At 33.8% G+C, this 23,137-nt stretch overlaps 2 protein-coding genes and 1 non-coding gene across 4 annotated transcripts; 2 read left to right on the top strand and 1 right to left on the bottom strand.

The window, feature by feature from the left end:
* The first annotated feature begins 772 nt into the window (after positions 1-772).
* On the top strand, positions 773-12,128 carry LOC131167727 (large ribosomal subunit protein eL28y-like). The gene is made up of 3 exons (XM_058126591.1): positions 773-1,170; positions 1,990-2,150; positions 11,690-12,128. The coding sequence occupies exons 1-3, from the start codon at positions 1,023-1,025 to the stop codon at positions 11,828-11,830; spliced, it is 450 nt and encodes a 149-aa protein (XP_057982574.1). The 5' UTR covers positions 773-1,022; the 3' UTR covers positions 11,831-12,128.
* Positions 10,535-10,624, top strand: LOC131143600 (small nucleolar RNA R24). The gene has a single exon (XR_009133585.1). It is a non-coding gene; the product is annotated as a small nucleolar RNA R24 (small nucleolar RNA).
* A 965-nt stretch (positions 12,129-13,093) lies between the features above and the next one.
* On the bottom strand, positions 13,094-22,315 carry LOC131167726 (sialyltransferase-like protein 1). 2 transcript variants are annotated; one of them, XR_009140141.1, is made up of 12 exons: positions 22,025-22,295; positions 21,858-21,937; positions 17,717-17,803; positions 17,549-17,626; positions 17,362-17,453; positions 17,039-17,240; positions 16,506-16,596; positions 15,311-15,369; positions 14,763-14,911; positions 14,371-14,452; positions 13,719-14,277; positions 13,094-13,488 (listed from the first exon to the last, which is right to left on the bottom strand). XR_009140141.1 is itself a non-coding variant. In XM_058126590.1 (11 exons), the coding sequence occupies exons 1-11, from the start codon at positions 22,152-22,154 to the stop codon at positions 13,894-13,896; spliced, it is 1,434 nt and encodes a 477-aa protein (XP_057982573.1). In that variant the 5' UTR covers positions 22,155-22,315; the 3' UTR covers positions 13,094-13,893. The 2 variants fall into 2 exon arrangements, 1 of the variants encoding a protein (XP_057982573.1); XM_058126590.1 differs by having other exon boundaries at positions 13,094-14,277; positions 22,025-22,315.
* Positions 22,316-23,137: the final 822 nt, after the last annotated feature.

The following is a 23,137-nucleotide window of genomic DNA, read 5'->3' as shown; positions in this document are numbered from 1 at the left end:
AGTCATTTTAAATGAATTCAAGAAGTAAAAGTTGCTAAAACATGAACATTAAGGTGGATGACTAGTATAAAATGAAAAGATAAATAAAGAGTTGATTATATTTATGATAAGTTAAGCATAGCATCTGCGGAGGATAAGACAAGAAAAGAGACGGCTTATAGGGTTTGAGCACCTATAATGCATGCCAAAATAGTTCACTAATAAAAAAAAGAGAGTGAGTTATTTTTATTGGTAGTAAAAGAGGAAGATGCAAAAAAAAAAAAAAAAAACTAAATTAGATAACGTGGAAAAATTTAACAACTTTTAAATTATAAAAAGAATGCTCTCGATTATGTGTATTTGCAAAAAAAAAATAAAAAAATCTGCGTGGCCATTGGCCAACCTCTCCAAGTAGGAATTAAGATTTGATTTATTGTATAAGCACATCCCTTGGCCATAAGATTCCTCGTTTCACAAGGGCAAGGGGAGGATCGTCACAGTATACGCAGTCTTATCTCTACTTATGTAGATACATATAGATTGTTTCCTTGAACTCGAACTTACGACCAATCGATTACAAAAGAGCAACCTTTCCATTAAAAGGAGTTTTATATGCTACTTAAGTTGCGAGCTCCGTAGATTTTATCTAAAAAAGTTTTAAATTTAGGATTTGGAAGTTAAAAGACTCAAAATTTAAAGTTTGAGAAAAAAGAAAAAATATTCTTAAATATTTAATTAAGTAAGAAACATAAATCTTATCGCCTTTGGTGATGTTAATAATTTATGTTAGACATGCTACTGTCAAACAAAAATTTATGGAAAAATAAAAGTACAATAGTAAGAATAAATAAATAATTAATAAGAAAAAAGCATGAGAACTCGTGCATATAATTATTTTTTAAAAATAAAAAATCCTTCCCAATTCGAGTCTTAAGCCCTAACCTGTGGGTAAAAGCCCTAGACAGACTCTTTTGCTCTGGTTCTCTTCGGGCGCCTCCGTCATCGCTCTCGGCTTCCGCTGTACATTTGCAGGTGTTGCTGATATGGCGACGGTTCCGGGGGCATTGATATGGGAGATCGTGAAGAAAAACAACTCCTTTCTCGTGAAGGAGTTCGGTAACGGCACCTCAAGAGTGCAGTTCAGCAAGGAGAGCAACAATCTCTACAACCTTAACTCCTACAAGTATTCTGGTATGGTGTAGTTTTGTTGTTGACCTACGTGTTGGCTTAGTTGCTTTCAATGTTATGTTTGGTTCCCGGGAAAGAACAGAAGTGAAGGGGGAAAAAACTAAGCATTTTTTTTTTTTTTTTTTCGGTTTCGAAGGAGGCAAATGAAGGCTGAATTTTTAAGGAGATTAACGCGAGTTTTCATTGACTTTGTTGTTTCAATTTTGTTTAGTAACACCTTTTTTTTTTTTTTTTTTGAGTTTTTTGGTTTTTGAAAGCATGAAAATCAAATTGATGCATTAAACGCATTGGCTAGAATGTTTAAGCAACAAAACCTGCAGAGTCCTGGAGTTCGTTAAACCTGAACCATCCAACCTATTTTGACAGAGGAGATAATCTCAAGTTACTTTTGTATTTGTGGGAGAGAGGGAGTGGGAGAGAGATATACACGAATTTTAACTTAGCAAAACTCTACTGAATAGAAAATCCAGAGGATCTTGATTCGAGTGTTTTAACTTTTTTACTAATTCGGAAACAAATTTACCTAAAGTTTGTTAAATCAAAATCATCCAATTTTTTTTTTCAACAGATCTGATAATGTCATCATTTGTGTGGGGAGTTTAAGGAAGAAATTGACACATTTTTTTAACTCTACAAAACTCCACAAAAGAGAAACAGTAGAGGATCTTTATCATATTCATTTCCCCTTTGAGACTACCAATGGCTGTTTACTGTGTCTGCATTTTTAAGTATTGTGAAGAACGGAAAAAAAGAAAAGAAAAGAAGAGGCACGTTTAATAAAAACTAATAAGGGTTGTATTCACTTCCTGATGTGATTGTCAGGGTTGGCAAATAAGAAAACAGTTACTATTCAACCTGGCAAGGACAGTTCTGTGTTGCTTGCAACCACCAAGACCAAGAAGCAGAACAAGCCTGCACTTTTGCTTCACAAGTCTGCCATGAAGAAGGAGTTCCGGCGCATGGCAAAAGCAGTTGTAAACCAGGTAAGTTATGTGCTGGGGTTATTTTAAATGCTTAATTCTTAATTGTGTTCTTTGATTGGTTGGGGACTGATTTTCTGAGTTCTTTTGATCCACTGCTTTTCAGTAAATGTTGTTGGAGTAGAGTTTTTTCCTGGTTTATCCTTTTTTTAAATAAATAAAATAAATAATGCCTTTTTTGGAAAAATAATTTTCGGAATGTCTTTGACGTAATTTCGCTACTTGGTCCAACAAATCTCGCTGGACCAAGTAGCGAGATTTGCCACGTGTCATGCCCAAGATAAAACATAGGCAAATCTCGCTATTTGTTTTAGCGAAATTTGTTTGCCACACGTCTAGATATAATTGGGTTGCCATTTAAATTTCGCTGCACCAAGTAGTGAGATTTGCTGTGCATATGGAAAATCCCTTTATGGCAGATGTTTAATGACATGCCAAAATATTTTTAATCACGCAAGCGTTTCAAATTTTGCTTGCGTAATTTACAAAAAAAAGTATATAGAGAGAAAATCCCTTTATGGCAGATGTTTAACGACATACCAAAATTTAAACTGTATTTTATCTTATTTAAATAAATAACTATTTTGTTGAATCCAACTAAAGGAAAGGCCCTGCCTATATACTTCACTAGCTGCTTATCTCCCAAATCCCAATCCAATTTTCAGCTGCATTAACGTAAAACATTAGATAAAAAATCTTTGTTTTATAGAGAATTGTCTTTTTTTTTTTAAATAATAAGAATAATAGTTCACCTTTTATTACTGCAAATAGTGTACAAGCTCATTCATAATCATTTGTGGATTCAAGATTTTGTTTGAAAGAAAGAAAAATATAAATTATTTTTGTTTATTTTTTTTTGAAAATTAAATATTATAAGAAATAAGAATGTACTTTAAATTTTAGATAAAATTAAGAAAACAAATATTAATGGTGTATAAAATTAATTTTTTGCTAACTCATTTGTTATATTTTATTTTATTTTGTTTCATCTTTTACTTAGATAGCTAAACATATATATATATATATTACGTTTCTTTACACACAGACCTATATGAAGAATCATACCGATGACCTCGCCTGTAATATTCTAATTCCACCACTTTATTTTCGTCTAAGCCATAAGCTTTGTCTATTCATGCCAAGGAACTTGTTTATTTTTTTAAAAAAAATAAATTTTCTTAAATCAGTGATAATTTTTCAGATGGTATGGTATGATATGCTTTAAACGCAATTTAAATAACATCAATTTTGATGGCCTTCACAATCCATAAAAGAACTGATAGGAAGAAGTGGTTGCTAAAATTGCTCAAAAGCAATATCAATTTACTTGATCTTATAAAATAATTACACAAGTTAGAACAAGCGCAAATTGCAGAGATTGAACTCAAAAAACAAAATGTCACCCTTAACTCAATTACATCATTTAAATGCATATATAATGCAAACAACCAATGTTATAATCAACTAGAAACTGCAAGTGGTTCCAGCTGCATGCGAGATTCTGTTATGCATTGTGCTTTTCCCTAATTAATATAGTTTGAAATTTCTCTTGCGTAATTTACAAAAAAAGTATATAGAGAGAAAATTTCGCTTGCATAATTAAAGGTATTTTGGTATGTCATTAAACATCTGCCATAAAGGGATTTTCTCTCTATATACTTTTTTTTGTAAATTACGCAAGCAAAATTTCAAACGCTTGCATAATTAAAGGCATTTTGGTATGTCATTAAACATCTGCCATAAAGGGATTTTCTCTCTATATACTTTTTTTGTAAATTACGCAAGCGAAATTTCAAACACTTGTGTAATTAAAGATATTTTGGCATGTCATTAAACATTTGCCATAAAGGGATTTTCCATATGCACAGCAAATCTCACTATTTGGTGTAACGAGATTTAAACAAATCTTGCTGCATCAAGTAGCGAGATTTAAATGGCAGCCCAATTATATCTAGACGCGTGACAAGCAAATCTCGCTAGATCAAGTAGCAAGATTTGCCTATGTTTTATTTTGGGCGTGACACGTGGCAAATCTCGCTACTTGGTTCAGCGAGATTTGTTTAAATCTCGCTGGACCAAGTAGTGAGATTACGTCAGAGTCATTTCGGGAATTATTTTTTCAAAAAAGATATTATTTAATATATATTTTTAAAAAAAGGATAAACCAGGAAAAAACTCTGTTGGAGTAGCAATATCTTGACCTTAGTTACCAGAAAACCCTAACACCCTAGCAGACCGCATTGTGGTACAAATGTTCCAAAACGTGGTACATTTTTATTCCAGAATGATAAATCTGACGATCCTAAGTTTTAGTTCAACATTTTTCACATTAGATTTTTTTATTAGTTAATAAAAAGAAAGTGGGAATTATCACATTATGAGTCCATCCTAACTCATTATTTATCCATTCCCATAAGTACAAGTGCTATAGCTTATTCTTCACCAATATATCTATATATGTGTACCCCTAATGTTCCACATTTTAGAGCAGGCGCCATACCACGATCTTGTTGCGATTCCATGAATCAGAACAATCCGTGTTCTAGGTGACATTGTTCTTGACCCAGCAAGTTGTTTAGTTGTTGGTTTTGACAGTGCAGTAGAAAACTCTGGGTATGAACGAATTCTCTAATGTTATTTAGATGTGAAATTATGAAATTAAGTGCGTTCAAACCTAATGCTATTAACGAATTCTCTAATGTTATTGTTAAGTACGTTCAAACTTAATGCTAGATATGAAATTATGAAATAACTAAATGAAAGGGATTTAGATGCTCTTTTTGTGTCAGTAAATTCTGAAATCTTGAAATTTATGTTGACCCTATTTTGTTCTTTGGTTTCTTGTGACAAAAGTTTGGGAGCACTAGTCAAAAAAATAGACCTAAAATATTTCTCCATGTATTTCATGTTAGGTGTCATGTTTTTTGGTAGTATACCAAATGGTTTTCGTAGCCATATATAGAACCCTTGGCATTGTTTTGTTATAGCATACTCAATTATGTTTGAGGTGACTGATCTTTGGAATTTGTTGATTGGCTGAAATGTTATGTATAACAGTCTTGGGCCCAACTGCTGTGAGGTATTGTTCTCTTTGTCCCACTAGCCTCATGAGTTTGTCCTATAAAAAGTGTCTCACCTTGTCGGAGCCCAAACCATTCTTGTAAGCCCAGGATCTCCCTAGTACACATTTGAGGTGGGACTGTGATAGACTCCTGTCCGATCTCTAACGCTCTCGTTAGAGTGGCTTATACCTCTGTGTAGGATCCACCCACATGATAGTACCCCTAGGGTGATTGTGGTACCAAATATAATGGTCTTGGGCCCAACTCTGATGAGGTATTGTCTGTTTTGGCTCACTAGTCTCACAGGTTTGTCCTATAAAAGGCGTCTCACATAGTCAGAGCCAAAACCATCCTTATAAGCCCAAGATCTTCCTAGTATACATTTGGTGTGGGACTGTGACACTATGCAACAATACATCCTGGTCCTATATGCATGGGTGGAGGCTTTCTAAATGCAATAATATTTGTTGGAGCCAGGCCTTTAAATCTAATGATATCTAGTGGTACCAACCTATGTGCAATGGTCTACTAAGTCATTTACCTCAATGTGACGATGATTTTTTGATTATAGATATTTTATACCGTACTCAAATAATCAGTAATGAACATAAATAAACTGAATTCAACTTCTTACAATTAAAATTACAAAATTAAACTTTCTATAACTAGAGAAAGGAGTAGAGGCTTAAGTAACAAATCTATATGATACATAAAATATGATTAGTCTAAATCATTTTTTGGATAAAGACATCCTTACTTTTTGAAAATAAGACCAGATATTCTCAAAACAGGAGGTTTATGTTTTATATATAGAAGTATGAATATTGTAAATAAAATTGTTTGCAAAAATATGGTTGCCTTTTTGAAGTAATTAAGATCAAACATTTTGGGGAAAAAAAAAGAAGTAAACTTCTATAGTACATATGGTAGTATGAATAGTATAAATCATTTTGTGAAAAAAAATATCCTTACCATTTGAAAGTAAGACAAAAAATTACTAAGAATTAAATTTCTAAGCTATATAGAAATTAAAATTAAAATTAAAATTAAAATTAGATAAAATTACACTTAAAATGTCCATAAGTTAATATTTGACCCTAAAAGTTTGGTTAAAAATAAAATAAACTAACAGTGTCTATATGTATCTATTTGCACACTCGTACACACTAAATGGGATAAAACAAAAAATAAACCAAAAGTAACAATTTATTTCTAGGTCTATGCATCTGTAGACCTAGAAATATCTTCCAAATAATAAATTGTAAATTTATTTGAAGTTTTTTTAATAGAAAAATAAGATATATTAAAGAAAAGGATAAGGAGTTATACTGAAAGGAGGATAAGAACCCTCCTAAATAAATTTTTAAATTTATTTGAAGTTGGTCATTTGAGTAAACAGAAAATAATAATGATAAAGATTTTAGTTAGCATGTCATAATTTACAAAAATTGCAAAAACTTCTTATTGTTTTCATTGGAAGAAGTCTTGCAATGAGATTTTTTACAAAAATAAAAAATAATAAAAATGTATGAGTACTTATTTAATTTTTTATTTATAACATCATATAAATATTGATTTTTAATATTTAAAATAATTTTATTAGAGCATACTTGTTGTATCATCTCTTTTTCTTAAAATTTTTTTTATGTCCCTTGTACCTAAGTGGTGTCATGAATAGTGTCTCATGTTTATGTTTGTATTTATAATTTTAAACAAGACATAAATTTTTATAAATAACTTTGCATGCTCATACTTTAATATTTTTAAACTGAATTGATATAATATATTGTTATTTTGTTTTAAAAATATACCTAAACCTTATTAATAATTATAAAAATATTCTGCACTATTATTTTATGCAATCACGTGTAATGTAGGTGATATATTTACTAGTATATTTATATGAGGATGATAGTTTTTAGTTAAAGAAGAAGATTATCAAGATGTTAAAAAAGAAAAAATAATGAACTTGTTTTTATAAATTATTTTACGAAAACAATTTGAGGCTTAAACTTTAATAAATGAAGAAAAGGCTAAAAATCTGAGATTTATTTGCAAAATTTAGCCATTTCAGTTGAGTATTAATTAAATATGATCACAAATGGAAATCTGAGCCCAAATCCCAATTGAAACTTGGAAACTCTTAGGAGATAATGGAGTTTACGGTTAACTAGTTTATTTAATAAAAAGGAAATGCCAAAGAAAAAGCACTGTAATACCTATATGCAAATGTCAGAAGATATTTAAAAGTATAATTACCAGTTTACTATTGTGGAATTAAATCATACAATGAAACTTTGGGAAATGATAATTGAACAAAAATGAAGGTTAGAAACTAAGGGATTGTTTGGTGTCATTGTAAAAAATTAGAGAAACGAAAACCAAAAACTAGAAACATAAACTAAAATCTAGAAACCAATAACTTGTTTGATTAATATTTATAAAACTAATATAAATTAAAATTTAATTAAAAAGTGCTCATTTTCATCTTTAAATCAAATAATATTATAAAAATATAATTAAAATAATAAAATTACAAATAATGCACATTTAAAAATTAATTTAATAACAATAAAATTTATTATAATTATTTTATTTAACTTTTCTATTTTCAAAATTTACTTTATAATAAAAATTTTATTGAATATGACAATTGAAAAATAGTAAAAGTGTTTTGTAATTAGCTTTATTATTATTTCTTAAAATTTATATATATTTATTTTAATTAGATTTAAATTCATATAATCATTTAATTTTTTATTTTAATTTAAAAGTTTATAAAATGAATAATTTAATTCAAAAAAAATGTTTTTGGATATTAAAAGTGCTGGCAATAGGTTGCCAAAACAACTACAACAACAACAAAACCAAGCCTTAAGTCCTACTAGGTGGGGCCGGCTATATGAATCATTTTCCACCAATTTATGCGAGGTTGTCAAAACAGCTGAAAATCATAAAATCTGGTTTTCAGTTTTTTGTCGAACGGCTGAAAACCGGCAACAAAAATAGAAAACTAATAACGTAAACAAACGTGTCTTTTATAATTTGTTTCTTCATTGTGGAAACAGAAAACAAAAAACAAAGACAATAACAAAAAAACCCTGAGGTTTTAAAATTTTTAGTTTGGTTTATGCGTGACACAAACTATAGTAGCTATATATCTGTTAAGAAGACTAACAAAAAGGTTTTTGATAAAGAAAGACTTGCTTACGGTTCTTGTAATGGGGTACCTAATTAAAAAGCATATAATGGGGTATCTAAGGAAGTTTTCTGGTTGATTTTAGAAAGGAAAAAGGGATAGGTGGTATATAGATGTCATTTAGGATATGCATGATGGAATAATGTCCGGTCTGAGGACATGTAAGGACATGACTCTAGATTGAGAGTTTAGGAAATCTTCAATAGGTTATAAGGTGTATATCTATGGTCTGCTTTTGAGTTTTTTTTTTTCTTAATTGTGGTTGAATTTACTACAAGTAAAAAATGAGATTTCATGGCACTCGAATATGTTGTTGGCAGATGATGCTATCTTGATTGACAGAACTAGAGGTGAAGTGGGATCTAAGTTAGAGTTATAGAGTGAAACTTTAGAATTTAGATATTTTAAGATAACTAGAAGCAAAATAAGTACATGAAATGCAGTTGTTGTTAGGAGGAATAGTAGGGAAAATATTAAACTTAGTAGTTTAGAAATTCTTAGCACTTATAGATTTTGTACGTTGGATCTAGTATGCATGGTTTTAGAACCTGGGCAGCTGGTCGGACTGGGCTGGATCATAGCCCCGTCAGTTCACCAGTCTGAATACAACAGGAAACCTGAATTTGAAGGGAACTGGGATGAACCCAGCCAAACCAGGTGACAAGGCCTGACTCTGTCACACCCAGTGGACTGGCTAGGGTGGCCTGGTCCCTTTTAACAAAAAATTTAGAAAATGAGGCTAACAAAACTTGAACCCTGCACCTGAAACAAGAAGTATGAGGAGGTTACTAATACAACCATCCATATGTCTCGAGTAAATTGTTGAACAAAAAAATAAATATATGCAAGATTTAGGTTACAAATATACATAATCAAATACATGCATGTAATGTACAAATGAATTAGAATGTTAATATTTATATCCTTAATTTTTAAAATTGCATCAAATATTTGTTACTAGTCACTACCATGTAACAATTCAAGAATGCTTCTAAAATAGTAAGAAAAGGTATACATAAATTATCTTGGGCGTTGTTATTGATTTATCTCAATTAGCTAATGGCAAATTATAATCTGGTTATGTGTGTCTGTGTGTATACTGGTCTGAATTTTAAAACCATGCTATTATGTAAGCTGAAGGAGAAAGTTAAGAAATTGTAATTCAAAAGTTAAAAAATACATGTGGAATTTGCATATTTTGTGATTGTAGAGTAGTGTTAAAACTAAAAGGAAAGTATAGGTTGTAGATTGCGGATATTAAAATGGTTTAAGTAGTACAATACAAAAAATAAACTAAGGAACGAACATATTTGTCATAAGTTAGGTGTAGCTCCTATGCAAGATAAATTAGGGAAGGGTGATTCAGATTGTTCAGTATTTGCAATATAGGTGAAACAATAACACACTAGAGAGGAGGGATGAGTTGGTTGTTGTTGATGGCAGTAGGAGGGGGAGGGGGAGGGGGAGAGAGGAGTGGACCTAGAATAACTTAGATCAAGAAAATGAGTAAACAATACCCTACTTTCAGAGAATCTTGCCTTAAATCATGTTGACTGGTGGAAGAGTATTCATGTAGTTGGCACCACTTTGGTGTGACTTAAAGCTTAGTTGTTGTTTCTTTTGTAGTGCCAATCAATAAACTTTACTCTCTCTTTTTTTTGTCTTGTTTTGTTTGGTACATGGTACTATGGTGGAATGTAAAAAGATTCATGGTTGACCCCACTTAGTGGGACTTAAAAAGCTTGGTTGTTGTTTGTTTTGCAGTGCCATCCAAGAAACTTTTACTTTTTTTCTCTTATAATGTTTTGATGCATGGTAGAATAGATAATGATACATCTGATATTTGAAAAAAAACTTTGTTTTAGGTGTTTAATTGATGTTGGTACAATAAATCTGATTAGTTTATACTAGTACAGATATTTATCATGCATTGGCATCAGTAAAAGCTTTAAACCATGTTGAAAGGCAATCTCAGATGAAAGATTTTTACAGTTTTTAGTATCAGTCCATGGGAATATTCCCCAACTTTTTTTATTGTTGGAAGTTTTTATTTTGAAAGCTTAGCTGCAGCCTACATTAAATCAAATGTTCAATGCCTTCTGCCAGCACTTTCTTTTTTCCTTTTCCCTGTAGAGATGAGAAGCTAACATGTAAGAAGAATCCATAACATGGATACTTTGAAGAAATGCACATGTTACTTTTGGCTTTGAAGCTTCCAGCTTTCCAGGGTCCAAATAATGTCTTAACAACGTGTTCTGTGTTTAATAGGGAGTGATGTAGTGGAGTACTTTATTTTTGAATGATATATCTGGGCAAGCAAGTACTTATAGTATGTTGTAGGCAAGCTAATAGGTATAGTACTGGAGTTTTATTCTATTGGTAGTGTCCCATGCTGGCTGAATTCAAAGGCCATAGGGTTCACTTTTGCCCAATCATTCCTGGAGGCAACAATAAATAGATCAGCAAGTACTGTGCTGTCGTGTTCATCCATTCTATGGTCCAAGTCCTGTACATGAAGGTTTTTTGTTGGGATAACTATGTTGTGAACTAGTGTTTTAACAAAGGAACAATATCCCAAATCATCAAGGGGGTTGTGCTAAATTCACACAACCATTAAGGGTTGCTCTCGGCCCCACAAGATACTTCTTGAGTGGGCATATATGCTGGTAATCTTCGTAGGCTGTCGCCTTTTGTAAAGCGGCATGCTACATTGCCCAAGAAGGCATGAAAAGATGCAGTGGTCCTTTGAACCCCAATTGGTACAAGATGGTAGACTAAGTGAAACAATGGGCACACATTTGATCCTTGCATACGAGTCTCGAGGGTAAATGTGCAACACAATATTCAATAGTGTCATCCATGGAGCTCTTAATCCCTCATGGAAGTTTCAGACAACCCTCATGGATGCTAATAGCTTGCTCCCAAGCTTTTCTTGGGTTGTTCAGTTAGTGCCAATTGTAATGCTGGGGGTGATAGGAGCTTTTTGCATCATTCTAACTTCGGTAAAAGGAAGCATTAAGACGTTAGAGGAGTCAATACCCATCACGAGGATCAGTAATGGCACTAGGCCATGCCAGCCCCAAAGGTTGCCTCTGACACCTCCATGACCGAACAGGTTTCTGCTTCACGTGCTTTTTTCATTGGTTTGATTAGTCCACTTGTTCTAACACGACCTGTTACTATATTTGTTCATAAAAGTTGCTGCAATTGCCATGTTAATTTTGCTTAATGGAGTGAAACATTAAAAATTAGTTTTAAAAAAAAAAAAATCAATTTTGCAGGTGGCAAATAATCACTATAGGGTGGATCTGAAGAATGCAGCCCTTGCAAGGCTGAGTGCTGTGCATAGGAGCCTTAAGGTTGCCAAATCTGGCGTCAAGAAGAGGAACAGGCAGGCAGTTAAGATCCATGGTAGGAAGTGAATGTGGGACTGATGTATGCTGCTGCTTTTCATATCATTTTTTTTGTTCGGTGCAGTTAAATCTTTTTTCTTTTTGTCATTTTTTTCCTTCTAGATGTGTTGTCTTAAGACCTTTTAAAGTTGTCTTTTTTTTCACTCGTTTTTTCCCCCTTCTAGATGTGGTGTGTTAAAAACCTTTTAAACTTGAGTGTTTAAAATGGTCGAGCATTTCACTTGGTTCATTTGTTACGAGTTATTATGTGTAATTTTGTTATTGAAGTATGATTATGAATCTATGATATGATGGTTTACCAATTTAACTGGGAGGTGCCAATGAAGATATGTCTACGCCACAATGAGCAGCACCCGTATCTCGAAGGAATCTTTGTCACCCACTCTCTTATTAACTAGAAAATGAAACAAGCACTAGTGTAATTGTCACATTTTTTGGTTGATATTTAATCACAATAATACATATCTCCTTTTTAAAAATTTTGATATTTTTTATTCTTTTTTTGTTGCCTAATTCTGTAACTCGACCCCAATGATTTAGTTAATAAATTCATAATCAACACCAACTCAGTCAAGTTGCACAAAAAAGACATCAATTTAAATCACACGACAAGAAAAAGCTGCAGTATGAAATAACCAAAACATTTAAGTTTTGAGGTGGCAAGACTCTTATCCCGTGTTTGTTTGAAGAAATAACTATTTTTAGAAATAGATTAATTATGATAGATTAACAATATTAATTATACAAAAAATTGTATTAATACCATAAACAAACAGGGAAGTGAAAATTACATATTGAATGAAATAAAAAAGAACATATATGGAATAGCGCTATTACCTACATTCTCAAAAGTCTTACTTTATTCCATCTTATTTTAAATTGAAGAGCAGCTATTCAAATCATTAATTTCTCCATGTATACCTCGAAATTCAACTTGGGGAAAAAATAAAAGGGGGCAATAAGATGCTTAGAGTTAAATTGAATCAGAATAGATCAAATTGCGCTTGATGTTATTTTGCCGAATATTCTTAAGATTTAAAATTTTTTGTAGAATCATCATCTGTCTTACAGATTTGAATGTTCAAAAATTGAAAAATGGCATATTTAACAAACACATGCAGTAAAAATGAAAACATTAAGATGCAGTGGGTCCTTCCTCGAGCGTCCTAGATCAATATATATATATATCCTAGTTAATAATAAAAAATAATATTAGCATTTAGGATTATACCAGCCATTTCTAACAAAAGCGCATTCACGGCAATTATTGTATGGAGATGAAAGAAAGGTGTATTCTGGCCTCATTCCAAGGCATCAAAGTTTCTATATGCAATGATACAATAAATAAACAATGACTAATAAAAAATAAAAATAAAAATCCGCCATCAAGCACAAAAAGTAGCTTCTATAATGGTTCCTAATTTATCAGAAAAATATACGACTACCTGCCCTCGTCGAAAATCAAATCAGCCCGTTACTCCCATTTTGCATAATCACAAAAAATTACGATTCTTTCTCTGATGTCTGAAGTATCCTGAATCCCCGGCTCCCAACGGCACGGCCATCAACTGTACAGCAGTCTCAACCCAAGAAAAAGAAACTCATAAACAGCATAATAAAAATCAAATACAGCTTTTGGGATTTCCTTCGACCTTGCATTCAGAAACCTGCAAGAAAATCTACATTAGGTCAAGACACTGGATACAAAGTGCTGAGGTTTCTCGAGGATTTTGCAAATGTGGGGGTTAAAAAGTTTATTTCTATCATCAGGCTGCTACGGATCATATCTTCCAGAAGGATATCACCTCTATGCTTGCTTCAATATGGACAAAATGAGTGATGGTGCAGACTTATAACTTAGAAACGGTTCTTGCTTTCTATGTCAAACTAATTATACCTGCATCCAAGGAATCAACTATTCGGAGCATGAAAGAACCAACCCAAAAAGTTCCCCTATACTTCAGATTTCAAGGAATGTCTCATGCACACCAAATCATCCAACCTATTGCCATCCATTTTGTATAAAGAGACACCTTCCATTTGAATATAGTGATCCAACCCAAGACGTTCACCTATACTTCAGATTTCAAGGAATGTCTCACGCACACCAAATCATCCAACCTATTGCCATCCATTTTGTATAAAGAGACACCTTCCATTTGAATGTAGTGATCTTGTGCTTCCATTCGCAGGCTCTCAATAGGCATGACTTCCCATTTACTGTAATTTGAATTCTTCCTGACATCACTCATGTCTGGAGATCCTGAAATTGGACCATTGCTGTCTGGGCTTACATTGCCCCACACCTTACAGCTACCGAACTGTCCCAATCCACCAGCCTGACCCCTCTTTAAGCGCAAGGCTGCAGCATGAGCTCTGCTTATCATTTCTCGATCTGGCACATCTGACCAATCTTGATTCCTTTTTGCTCTCATGGGTGAATGTATCCTAATCACCTGACACATTTACCCCCATATGTTAGTAATAGAATTTTGGAAAATGTTCTTTTTTTTTTTTGTTGGGCAAGTGATGGGAACAAAACTTCTTACACCAAGGCACTCTAGAAGCTGGTAATATGCCCGGCCTTGCAGTGGATTGTGTCCTTTTCTTGGGGTGGAGAAATAACGGGTCCTAAAGGAACACCAATGAACCATAACAATATTTAGTGACCAACTTGAGATGAGAAACAGCACTATAGAGTACATAGGAATTTAGAGACAAAAGAAAGAAGTCGACAAAAAAGGAGGAGGAGGAGGGGAAACCACGTGCAGCAAGTAAACAAATGGACTTTGGAAAAAATATATATTATAGATTGTAAAGCATTAAAATTCACAGAAGACAAAGGATGATGAGGCATGAAGTGTAAAATTCAGAAGCCATAACAAAATGTAGAAGAATTAGCATAGTCCATTGATAAGGGCATTGTTTGAATGGAACTGACCATTCGGTATAGCCAGGATCCACAGTGAAACCATAAATGTCAACAATGTCGCACATGGAAAGTGCTAGTTCTATAGACTTCATTCCAGTTCCTTTGGCACCTCTGCGCAATACAATACCTTGAAAGAGATAAACTGGATTTGAAATACCCTGCATAAAAGTAAAGGATGATGTTAACCATGTGGCATGCCTCTAGAAAAAAACTCTAGGTTAATGCATGTAGCAACAAGGTAAATTTTTTTTTTTTTTTATCTAACCATACTTTTAGAGCGATAATTTCCTATTAGTTTGTTATTAAATTTTCTAAGGAATATAGCACGGCTCTAGCCAAATTCTCAGTAAGTCTGGGCTGTCAACTGTAGAAGAAGTCTGGAACCAGCATAAGAAGAAAATAGGTTGACATTTAGTCATTGAAAAATCCAAGTAATCTAGCCTATAATTTTCTTTATGCATATGATCATCATACTAGTTCATACCTATTTTCACTTCCTTTGCTATAGATTGTTGAATAATAACAATTACACTAGCCATTTGAGATGAAAATTTTACCTTTATCATTGCATTGAAGTCTCTGTGGGTCACACTTTTAATTATAAGTACTTCATCGGCTGCAAGAGAAATGAGACAGTAGTAACCATACCGTGACATAAATAAACAATCTGCATCTATAAGGCTTCACAGTCCCTTCTCCAGTCAACAGTTTGCTCAGTGATGTGGCTCTGCAGGTCCCAGACTAGTAACCCCTCTCCTCCTGTGCTGATTTTTCACGGTTCACACCCACCCCCTCTTGACCTGTATTGATTTCTCATGGTTCACAGCCCCTCCCCCCCCCACCAAAAAAAAAAAGAGGAGGAAAGTATTGATATGGAGGGCAAGAAAATATTACTTTTTACTTTCCACATCCAAAGACACCATAGAAGGAGCCGAGGTGAAATAGAAATGAACTTTTGTTCTTAATTGTTGAACCAACCCCAAAACCAACAAATGGAGTTTCCCTGATCAACAAATAAGAACCAAAAGTTTTCAATCTATAGTCTCCCCCTCACAAATATACTGTCTTTAAGAATTCTTTTTTTTTTTTTCTTTCTTTTTTAATGAACTTCTAATTCTCAAGTTTCCAAGTTTGATTAAAACAAATGCTCTGGGAGAAACACAGAGGGCTTCTATGATGCAAAAGCTGCAACTAATGGCCCTATTGCAACACAAATGATGTACATTGCTCAATGCTCTTGACAAGGGATATTAGCCTCTGTTTTGGGGGACACAAGATGGATTTTGCCCCAAAGGGCCAAAGGGGCAGCCTAATGACAATTCTATCCTTTTAAGCCTCCCACCCCAACAAACTACCCATAAGGGACTGGAGCCCTGGCCTCCAATGGACCAATATGGCAGCCGGGAGACGAATTAGTGTGCTGCTCCTAAGGCATAGTTTCTGGGATATTAGCCACAAAGCACATCATATTATCAGATGAATCAAAAGACTAGAGAGGCACACTATGAACCCAAATAAATGAGAGAGAGCACCAGCAGACATTCTAGATTACTAATATTTATGATGGAGGGCGAGGCTGAAAATTAGCCTGCTGCTGATCCTCACAAATTGTCATTAGAGGACACATGCTAATATTGAAAATTGTAGTCATAAGCAGCATATCAGATTTTCATCATAGTTGATGAAAAAAAAAAAAATGAGAAGGGATCTTCAGAAACAAGCAAAGTAAAATAAACAAATGTACAAACTTACCAGACCCCTTGAGTATAGTAACCATGTTACGAGCAGCACCTCTAACTACAAGCCGGAAATCTCTCTTCAAACCAACATGCTTCGCATATTTCTACAGAGATTTCAAAAAGGAAAAATTAACAGTTACGCCCAAAACTGATGGACAATATGAATGAGGAAAAATTGAACAAAACAAAGAATTACAAAATCACAAAATACTCAAATCACTGTGAAAACCAACACAACAGCCTAGCTCGTTAGATGGAACATCATTAGGACTCTTAGCAGAATCATACTAATATTGCATGAAATAGTGAGAAACTAAACAAAAAAAAGGGCATCCCCAGGCCATAAGGCTCCCAACTTTGCAAGGGTAGGGGGAGGGTCGTCACAGTATATGCAGCCTTACCCCTACTTTTATGCAGAGAGGCTGTTTCCTTGGAACCGTTGATCCAAGGCCCGCCCTGCTTTTCCAGTAAATTAATAAAGCAACTGAAATGAAAGATCTAAAAATAAATATGTTCAAATCTACACCAGCATTTAAAATATTTTACCTCATTAACAGGGGCCTCATTGTCTCGTATAACAGCATCATGACCATCGATCTCTTCCCCAAATTCTGTCTTTAATAGATCACCAGAGTTCCCAACAACGGCACATTTATGGAACTGGCGAGGGTGAAAGGGGGGCTTTGATGGCAGGATTAAATTAAGGTGTTCCTCACAAAGAGACCTATTATAGCATTTGCCTGTCCCCCTTCAACAAAAGAAAGAAGGAAAGCTTTGCTACTTAATCTCAAGTATTGGCTTTTACCATTCAGAGAACAATGAAAATTAAGAAACCAATAAATCAAAGTAGGATGTGTTCAAAAGCATACAATTGTGCTATCCTCTTTGCTGCATATTCTAACCATCCATCCGGCCGAGCATCTAGATATTCTCTTGTCAATACTGTAGTCATGTTACGGTACTGCATACCTCAAGAATTTTAGTGGATGTTATCTCCTTCAAAAGAAATTATCCAAGTAAACTATTCAAAAAATTTTTTTAAAAAACTACTATTACCTGTTCCCAGAGTAGAATAGCATCACAAACATCATAATTGTACTCCAAAGGTTCATATATTTTGAATTGCTCATTGTACTGCAAGCAAAGGATAATACTATCAGCGTTTAAATATAAAAAGTGCAGAGAGAGAGAGAGAGAGAGAGGGATATTAAACAAGAGGCTGACCCAGGTGCTGTTGGTGCCTTCAGGAAATTTGAGTATCAATTTGCAGTGGTCAATAATGTGGGCAGTAAGTCCAAGACCTCTGTTGGCCTACAGATATTAGAATAGAACAGAAACAGCATAAGCATTATTTTTCAAAGAACAGTAATTTCAGTTACTGAAAAAAGTACAACAATAACAACAATTAAGCCCTAAGTCCCACTAGGTGGGGTTGATCATATGAATCTTTTTCTGGCATTCCACACAACTGGGCAATGGCCTCAAAAAGTTAGCAGAGTCAAAATCCTCAATATTTTGCTTCAAGTTACTCAAGGTTACCCCTTGCCCTCCTACCTCTAAATTCTAATATTAAATCACCCATCCACCCCTCACCACTTGGAACATTATTTGGTCTAATGCAAGTGCCTGAAACAACTTCAAGTTCGTCGGTATCATTTCTGTTTATAGTTTATAGTTTTTGTTTCTATATAGTGAAGACATGGACTAGGATAATGCGCTTGTTTACATTGCCAATTTTATGTTTCCGTTATGGGTTTTTAGATGTTCTCAAAGAAAATAAAAACCAGATTTTATGGTTTTTCATTTGTTTTCACAAGTGCCAAAATACAAATTAGCTTTTGTAAACTAAATTATTTTTTAAAAAATAATTTTCAATTAAAACAAAAATTTAATGACTATGCAAATTTAAAATATAATTAAAATAAAAAATATCCATAAAGGTTTTAAAATTTTGAGAAAAGAATAACAAGCCATCTAGTTTTTTTTTTTACTTTTTTTCATTTTCATATACAATAAGATTGTTCTTGTAGAACTAAAAAAGAGAGTTTGAAACATAATAATTCATTCAAATAATTATAATATTTTTTTATTTATATTTTTTCGTTATTTAAATCATATTTTTTAATTGTTATTTGATTAAGGAAAAAAAGAGCACTTGTTCAATCAAGCTTTTAGTTTCTACAAGTTTTATAAATATTAACCATATACGTCCTTTTCAATTTTAGTTTTTAGTTTTAAATTTTTGTTCTTTTTTTCTTTTTTACAATTTTTTACAAGGATACCAAACAGCCCCTTTGCTGCTCTTTCCTTATCATATATTCTGCATGTTCTATGTTACATGTGCTACACCTAACTTACAAAGAATTTTTTGATTACTTCATCTGGACTTATGCCACTCATCCATCTTTTTTTTTTTTTTGTGGAAAGAAAAAGAAGAAAAAAAAACTAAGAAAGAATGTACGTAAAAAAGAGCATATAAAATCCTCCTAGTTAGAATAAAATAGCAAAATTACAATCGAAATAACACAGCCTTCCAATCACACTGTAAATCTGAAAAACACACCCTGTTAAACACCCATCTGCAAAACAGCCCAAAGTAAAGCCAAGTACTGAATTCTATCCCAAAGCAAAAACAAAGACATCTTTTTCCCCGCAAAGGCACGAGAATTCCTCTGCAGCTAAATACCCCACCAAAAGAGAAAAAATCCCACACTTCCACAACTCCAAACCATCTCCATGCCTACCAAACCCCACAAAGGAAGTAGCTAACAAATACTCCACCTAATGAAGGAACATCCAATACTCCCTAAAACATACCAAAAAGCATCCTCCAAACCCTTCAAAAATAAAAAGAACAATGCAGAAAGACATGAGAAGCTAACTGTGAACTATCAAAGAGAACACACATTCTTAGAAGGCCCCCTACTCTACAACAGCTTGATGGGGTTGACCCAGTTAATAACCACCAACCAAATAAAAGCTTTAATCTTTGAGTTAACTTTGCCTTCCAAACACAACCATAGAGCACAAACAGCAGGTTTAACTGAACTGAAAAAAGACTTGAGAAAACTCCCCCAAAGAATGAACAGCCCACAGCCAAGTGTCCCTCCTATTAGAAGGAAAGAAACCCTCAAGCAAACCAACAAGGCTGAGAATTCATCCACCTCCCGTCATTAAGAGACCTATGGAAATGGAAATCCTGAGAAATTTTTTCCCATTTACAATCAAGAAAGACAGGTAATCCCATTGTGCAAAGAGGATAGGCAATAAAGGGCAACGAAAAGAAAGGAACATAGCACAACCGCCCACCCAAGCATCTTTCCAAAAAATTTTGAGACCCATTACCAAAGAGAAATTTAGTAAATGGGATAAAACAAAAAATAACGTTGTGAAATAAACCTTCAAGGACTAGGTAAGGAACATCACTATCCCCATATTTGCATCCCACTAATTTCCATGCATGCCAAATTTGCTTTGTGCCAACAGGAATTCTCCACTAAGGGAAACCACCATAACCATTTACTCAACAAATTTTTAGAAAACCAAATTACCAAGACCCAACCCCACTCTTCCTTAGACCTACACATCACCTTCCAACTAACCAAACAATTCCTCTTCTCCCCAATCCTAGGCCAAATGAAATATTTAATAAATGATAACTCTCTCAACTCTCCTAGCTACACCTAGATGGATTAAAATGGGCAAGAAATACAAAGGAATACTAGAGAGACAAGACTGAATGAGTGTCATATGACCACTTAGAGAAAAAAGAGCACTTCCACCCATAAAGTCACTTAGACACCTGCCCACCCCCACCCCCAACTAGGGAAAAAAATCCCCAAATAAGTAAAGGCCACTCTAGACTCTAGAGTGCCACACATTAGCACATTCAAAAAAGAATCCTTCTGATCATCTACAAAAAAATATGTGTCATCAAAAACTGAATATGAGGCACCACCTAACCCCTCACTCCCCACTCTTAAACCTCTCACAAAACCTCTATCCACCACGCTATTTTTCAACCTGCCCAAAGTATCAACCACAAGAACAAACAGAAAAGGAGAAAGTGGATCCCCTTGTCTAGACCCCTTAAGAAAAACACGACATAGGTTGACTATTGACTGAAAAAGAAGCATTACAAAAGCATCCCCTCATCCACTTCCTCCATCTCACCCGAAACCCTTTCTTGCCATAACCTTATCAAATAAATTCCAACTAACTCAATCATAAGCCTTTTCAATACCTAGTTTGAACACAATCCCCTCTTCTTCCTCCTACTCACATCCTCCACAACCACACTGCTACTAAAACAGCATCCACGCTGACCCCCAAAAAGCACTTTGAACTGGACATGGAGAGTATCCAATTGCAAAACTCAGCCTATCTGCAAGAATTTTAGCAATAATCTTATACATACTAGAAACTAGTCTGGTAGGCTGAAACATCCACTCATCCATCTTACCATTTTCATTTCTAAAATGATTACAAATTGCTCTCCATAAATGAACCTGAAGCCCCTAAATGCAACTTACAATTCGCAGAATGGCAGATCTACATAGGGCCCAGGGTGAGTGATAGCTCCCACTCATATGACAAAAATCTCCTTATATTAAATATGTAGGAGGCTTAAAGTAGCAGGTCTTTTTGGGATTGCTTCCACTCAACTTGCTGTTGATTAAGGTTTAAGTCAAAATAAATAAAAATTGGGAGCTATTTCAAAATTAAAACGAGAAAATAGTGGGACAAGGAAACCCAATATAGTGAAAGTTTGAATTTTTTTGTTCTGATTAGACTCTAATTTATGTTTAAATTGATATTGACATTGTTTTAATTAATTATTATAAATGAATAATTGTAAAAATAATTAACCTTATAATTCATTTTTTAAAAAAATTAAAGTACTTTATGCATAAACTTCAGCCCCCCACTGACCGTAGGTCCTGCATCTGCCACTGACTGGTAACTCACTCTAAAAATCAGTCATGCTAGATGTCTCTAGCAAGAGTGGTTCTCTTAAATTCGAATACTGTATCTCAAATTTTGACATACAGGAACCGATAACAGTTTAGAAGTGATTAATGTTTACCAAAAGTTTAACAGGGCCGGTTCAGAAGACAGCAATTCAATTGAGCTACAAATGCAACTTCTTAATATTGAGAGAATTGGGGAATAATTAACAGGAACTCCAAAGTAGAAACACAAATAAAAGAAATCAAACGAAAAGCTCACCCCCGCCCGCCAAAAAATGATGAGGCCAAGCGGAAGTTTAGATCCAACATGATCCAGCAAACATACAGATTTAATCAGATAAATCATGGACGACGGTACAAAATTGAGAAATAAAAATGTAACAAATAACACCCACCACGCATTGTTGTACACTTGATTGGAAATCCGACAAAATTCGAACTTCCTCGCTTCTAACAACATCGACTTTCTCGTTACCTGCAGCCAGAATATGTCAAGTATGAACACAACGCGCGCGCGGAGAATTCGAAGTTAGGGTTTGAGAGAGGCATAGGAGCAACTGACCAGTGAAGAAAGAGGACTGGAGAGCGAAAAGGAGGAGAGAGAAAATGGCGGCAGCGCAGACGAGATGAAGAATGGTAGGTCTCCTGCCGCTATTGTTGTTAGAAGATGATGCCTTCAGAGTTCTCGTCATTACACATTCACACCGACACACAGCTCTCGCACTCGGAGAGAGACAGAGACTCGGGGAGATCCCAGTGAGGAAGTCGGGCAAAGCTCGCGAGCAGTATGGGCTATCAGGCAACCAAACAGGAAGAAAATATGAGAAATCGAGAACGGCACCGTTTCAACCACAAATACTTTGCTTATGTGATTGTTTTAGACAAGCAGAAGTGCTCTTAGCCACAGGTAGGCTGGTGAAAAAAAGGTTAACGGGTCGAATTTGGATCCGACCATAAATGAGTTGAATTCGATTGTCCCATTTATAAATGGGTGAATAAATTATAAATTCAAACCCCATCCAATTAATAAATAGGATATTCATAGGTCTTCATTAAAAAATCAATGAGTTATTTTTTTAGTTTTTTTTTTATAAAAAATAACTTTTGTTTATTCTTTTCTCATTAGTATCTTAACATTTGTGAGTTAATAACACTTATTTATTATTTAATTTAATTTTTTATTTGAATATTTTTTTTTTTAAAAAAAAAGCGATTTAATAGCACTTACAACCTATTTATCATTTTTTTTCTTAATATTTTTTTTAAAATAGTTATGTAACTTGTATCTTATTTATATTTGTTCAAAAAATATATAGTACATCATACATGCATCAAATATCATAATTTATACATAGATATATATAGAATTTATTTATTTATTTTATAAAAATCTAAACGAGTGAATCAAGGGGTACCTAACCCAAATCCAGCTAACCTGCTTATTTATTGAGTTGGGTTCGAATTGATCTATTTATAGATGAGTCATTTCTTCTTAAACCAAAACTCGTTTTAAGCAGGCGAGTAGCGAGTAATGGGTTATCTGTTAGGTCACGGCCCATTTTGCCACCTCTACAATCTTACCATTCCCTCTCAAGTATTTTTAAGTTTTAAATTTAAATTTCTATAAATTTGAATAAAATTTAATAAAAGTTTGTATTATATCATCTAAATTTAT

Source organism: Malania oleifera, chromosome 11, assembly GCF_029873635.1.
Source record: "Malania oleifera isolate guangnan ecotype guangnan chromosome 11, ASM2987363v1, whole genome shotgun sequence".
In the NCBI taxonomy this organism is placed as follows: domain Eukaryota; kingdom Viridiplantae; phylum Streptophyta; class Magnoliopsida; order Santalales; family Ximeniaceae; genus Malania; species Malania oleifera.
The sequence above is the reverse complement of the archived record's forward strand: the minus strand, read 5'-3'. Positions and strand labels throughout refer to the sequence as shown.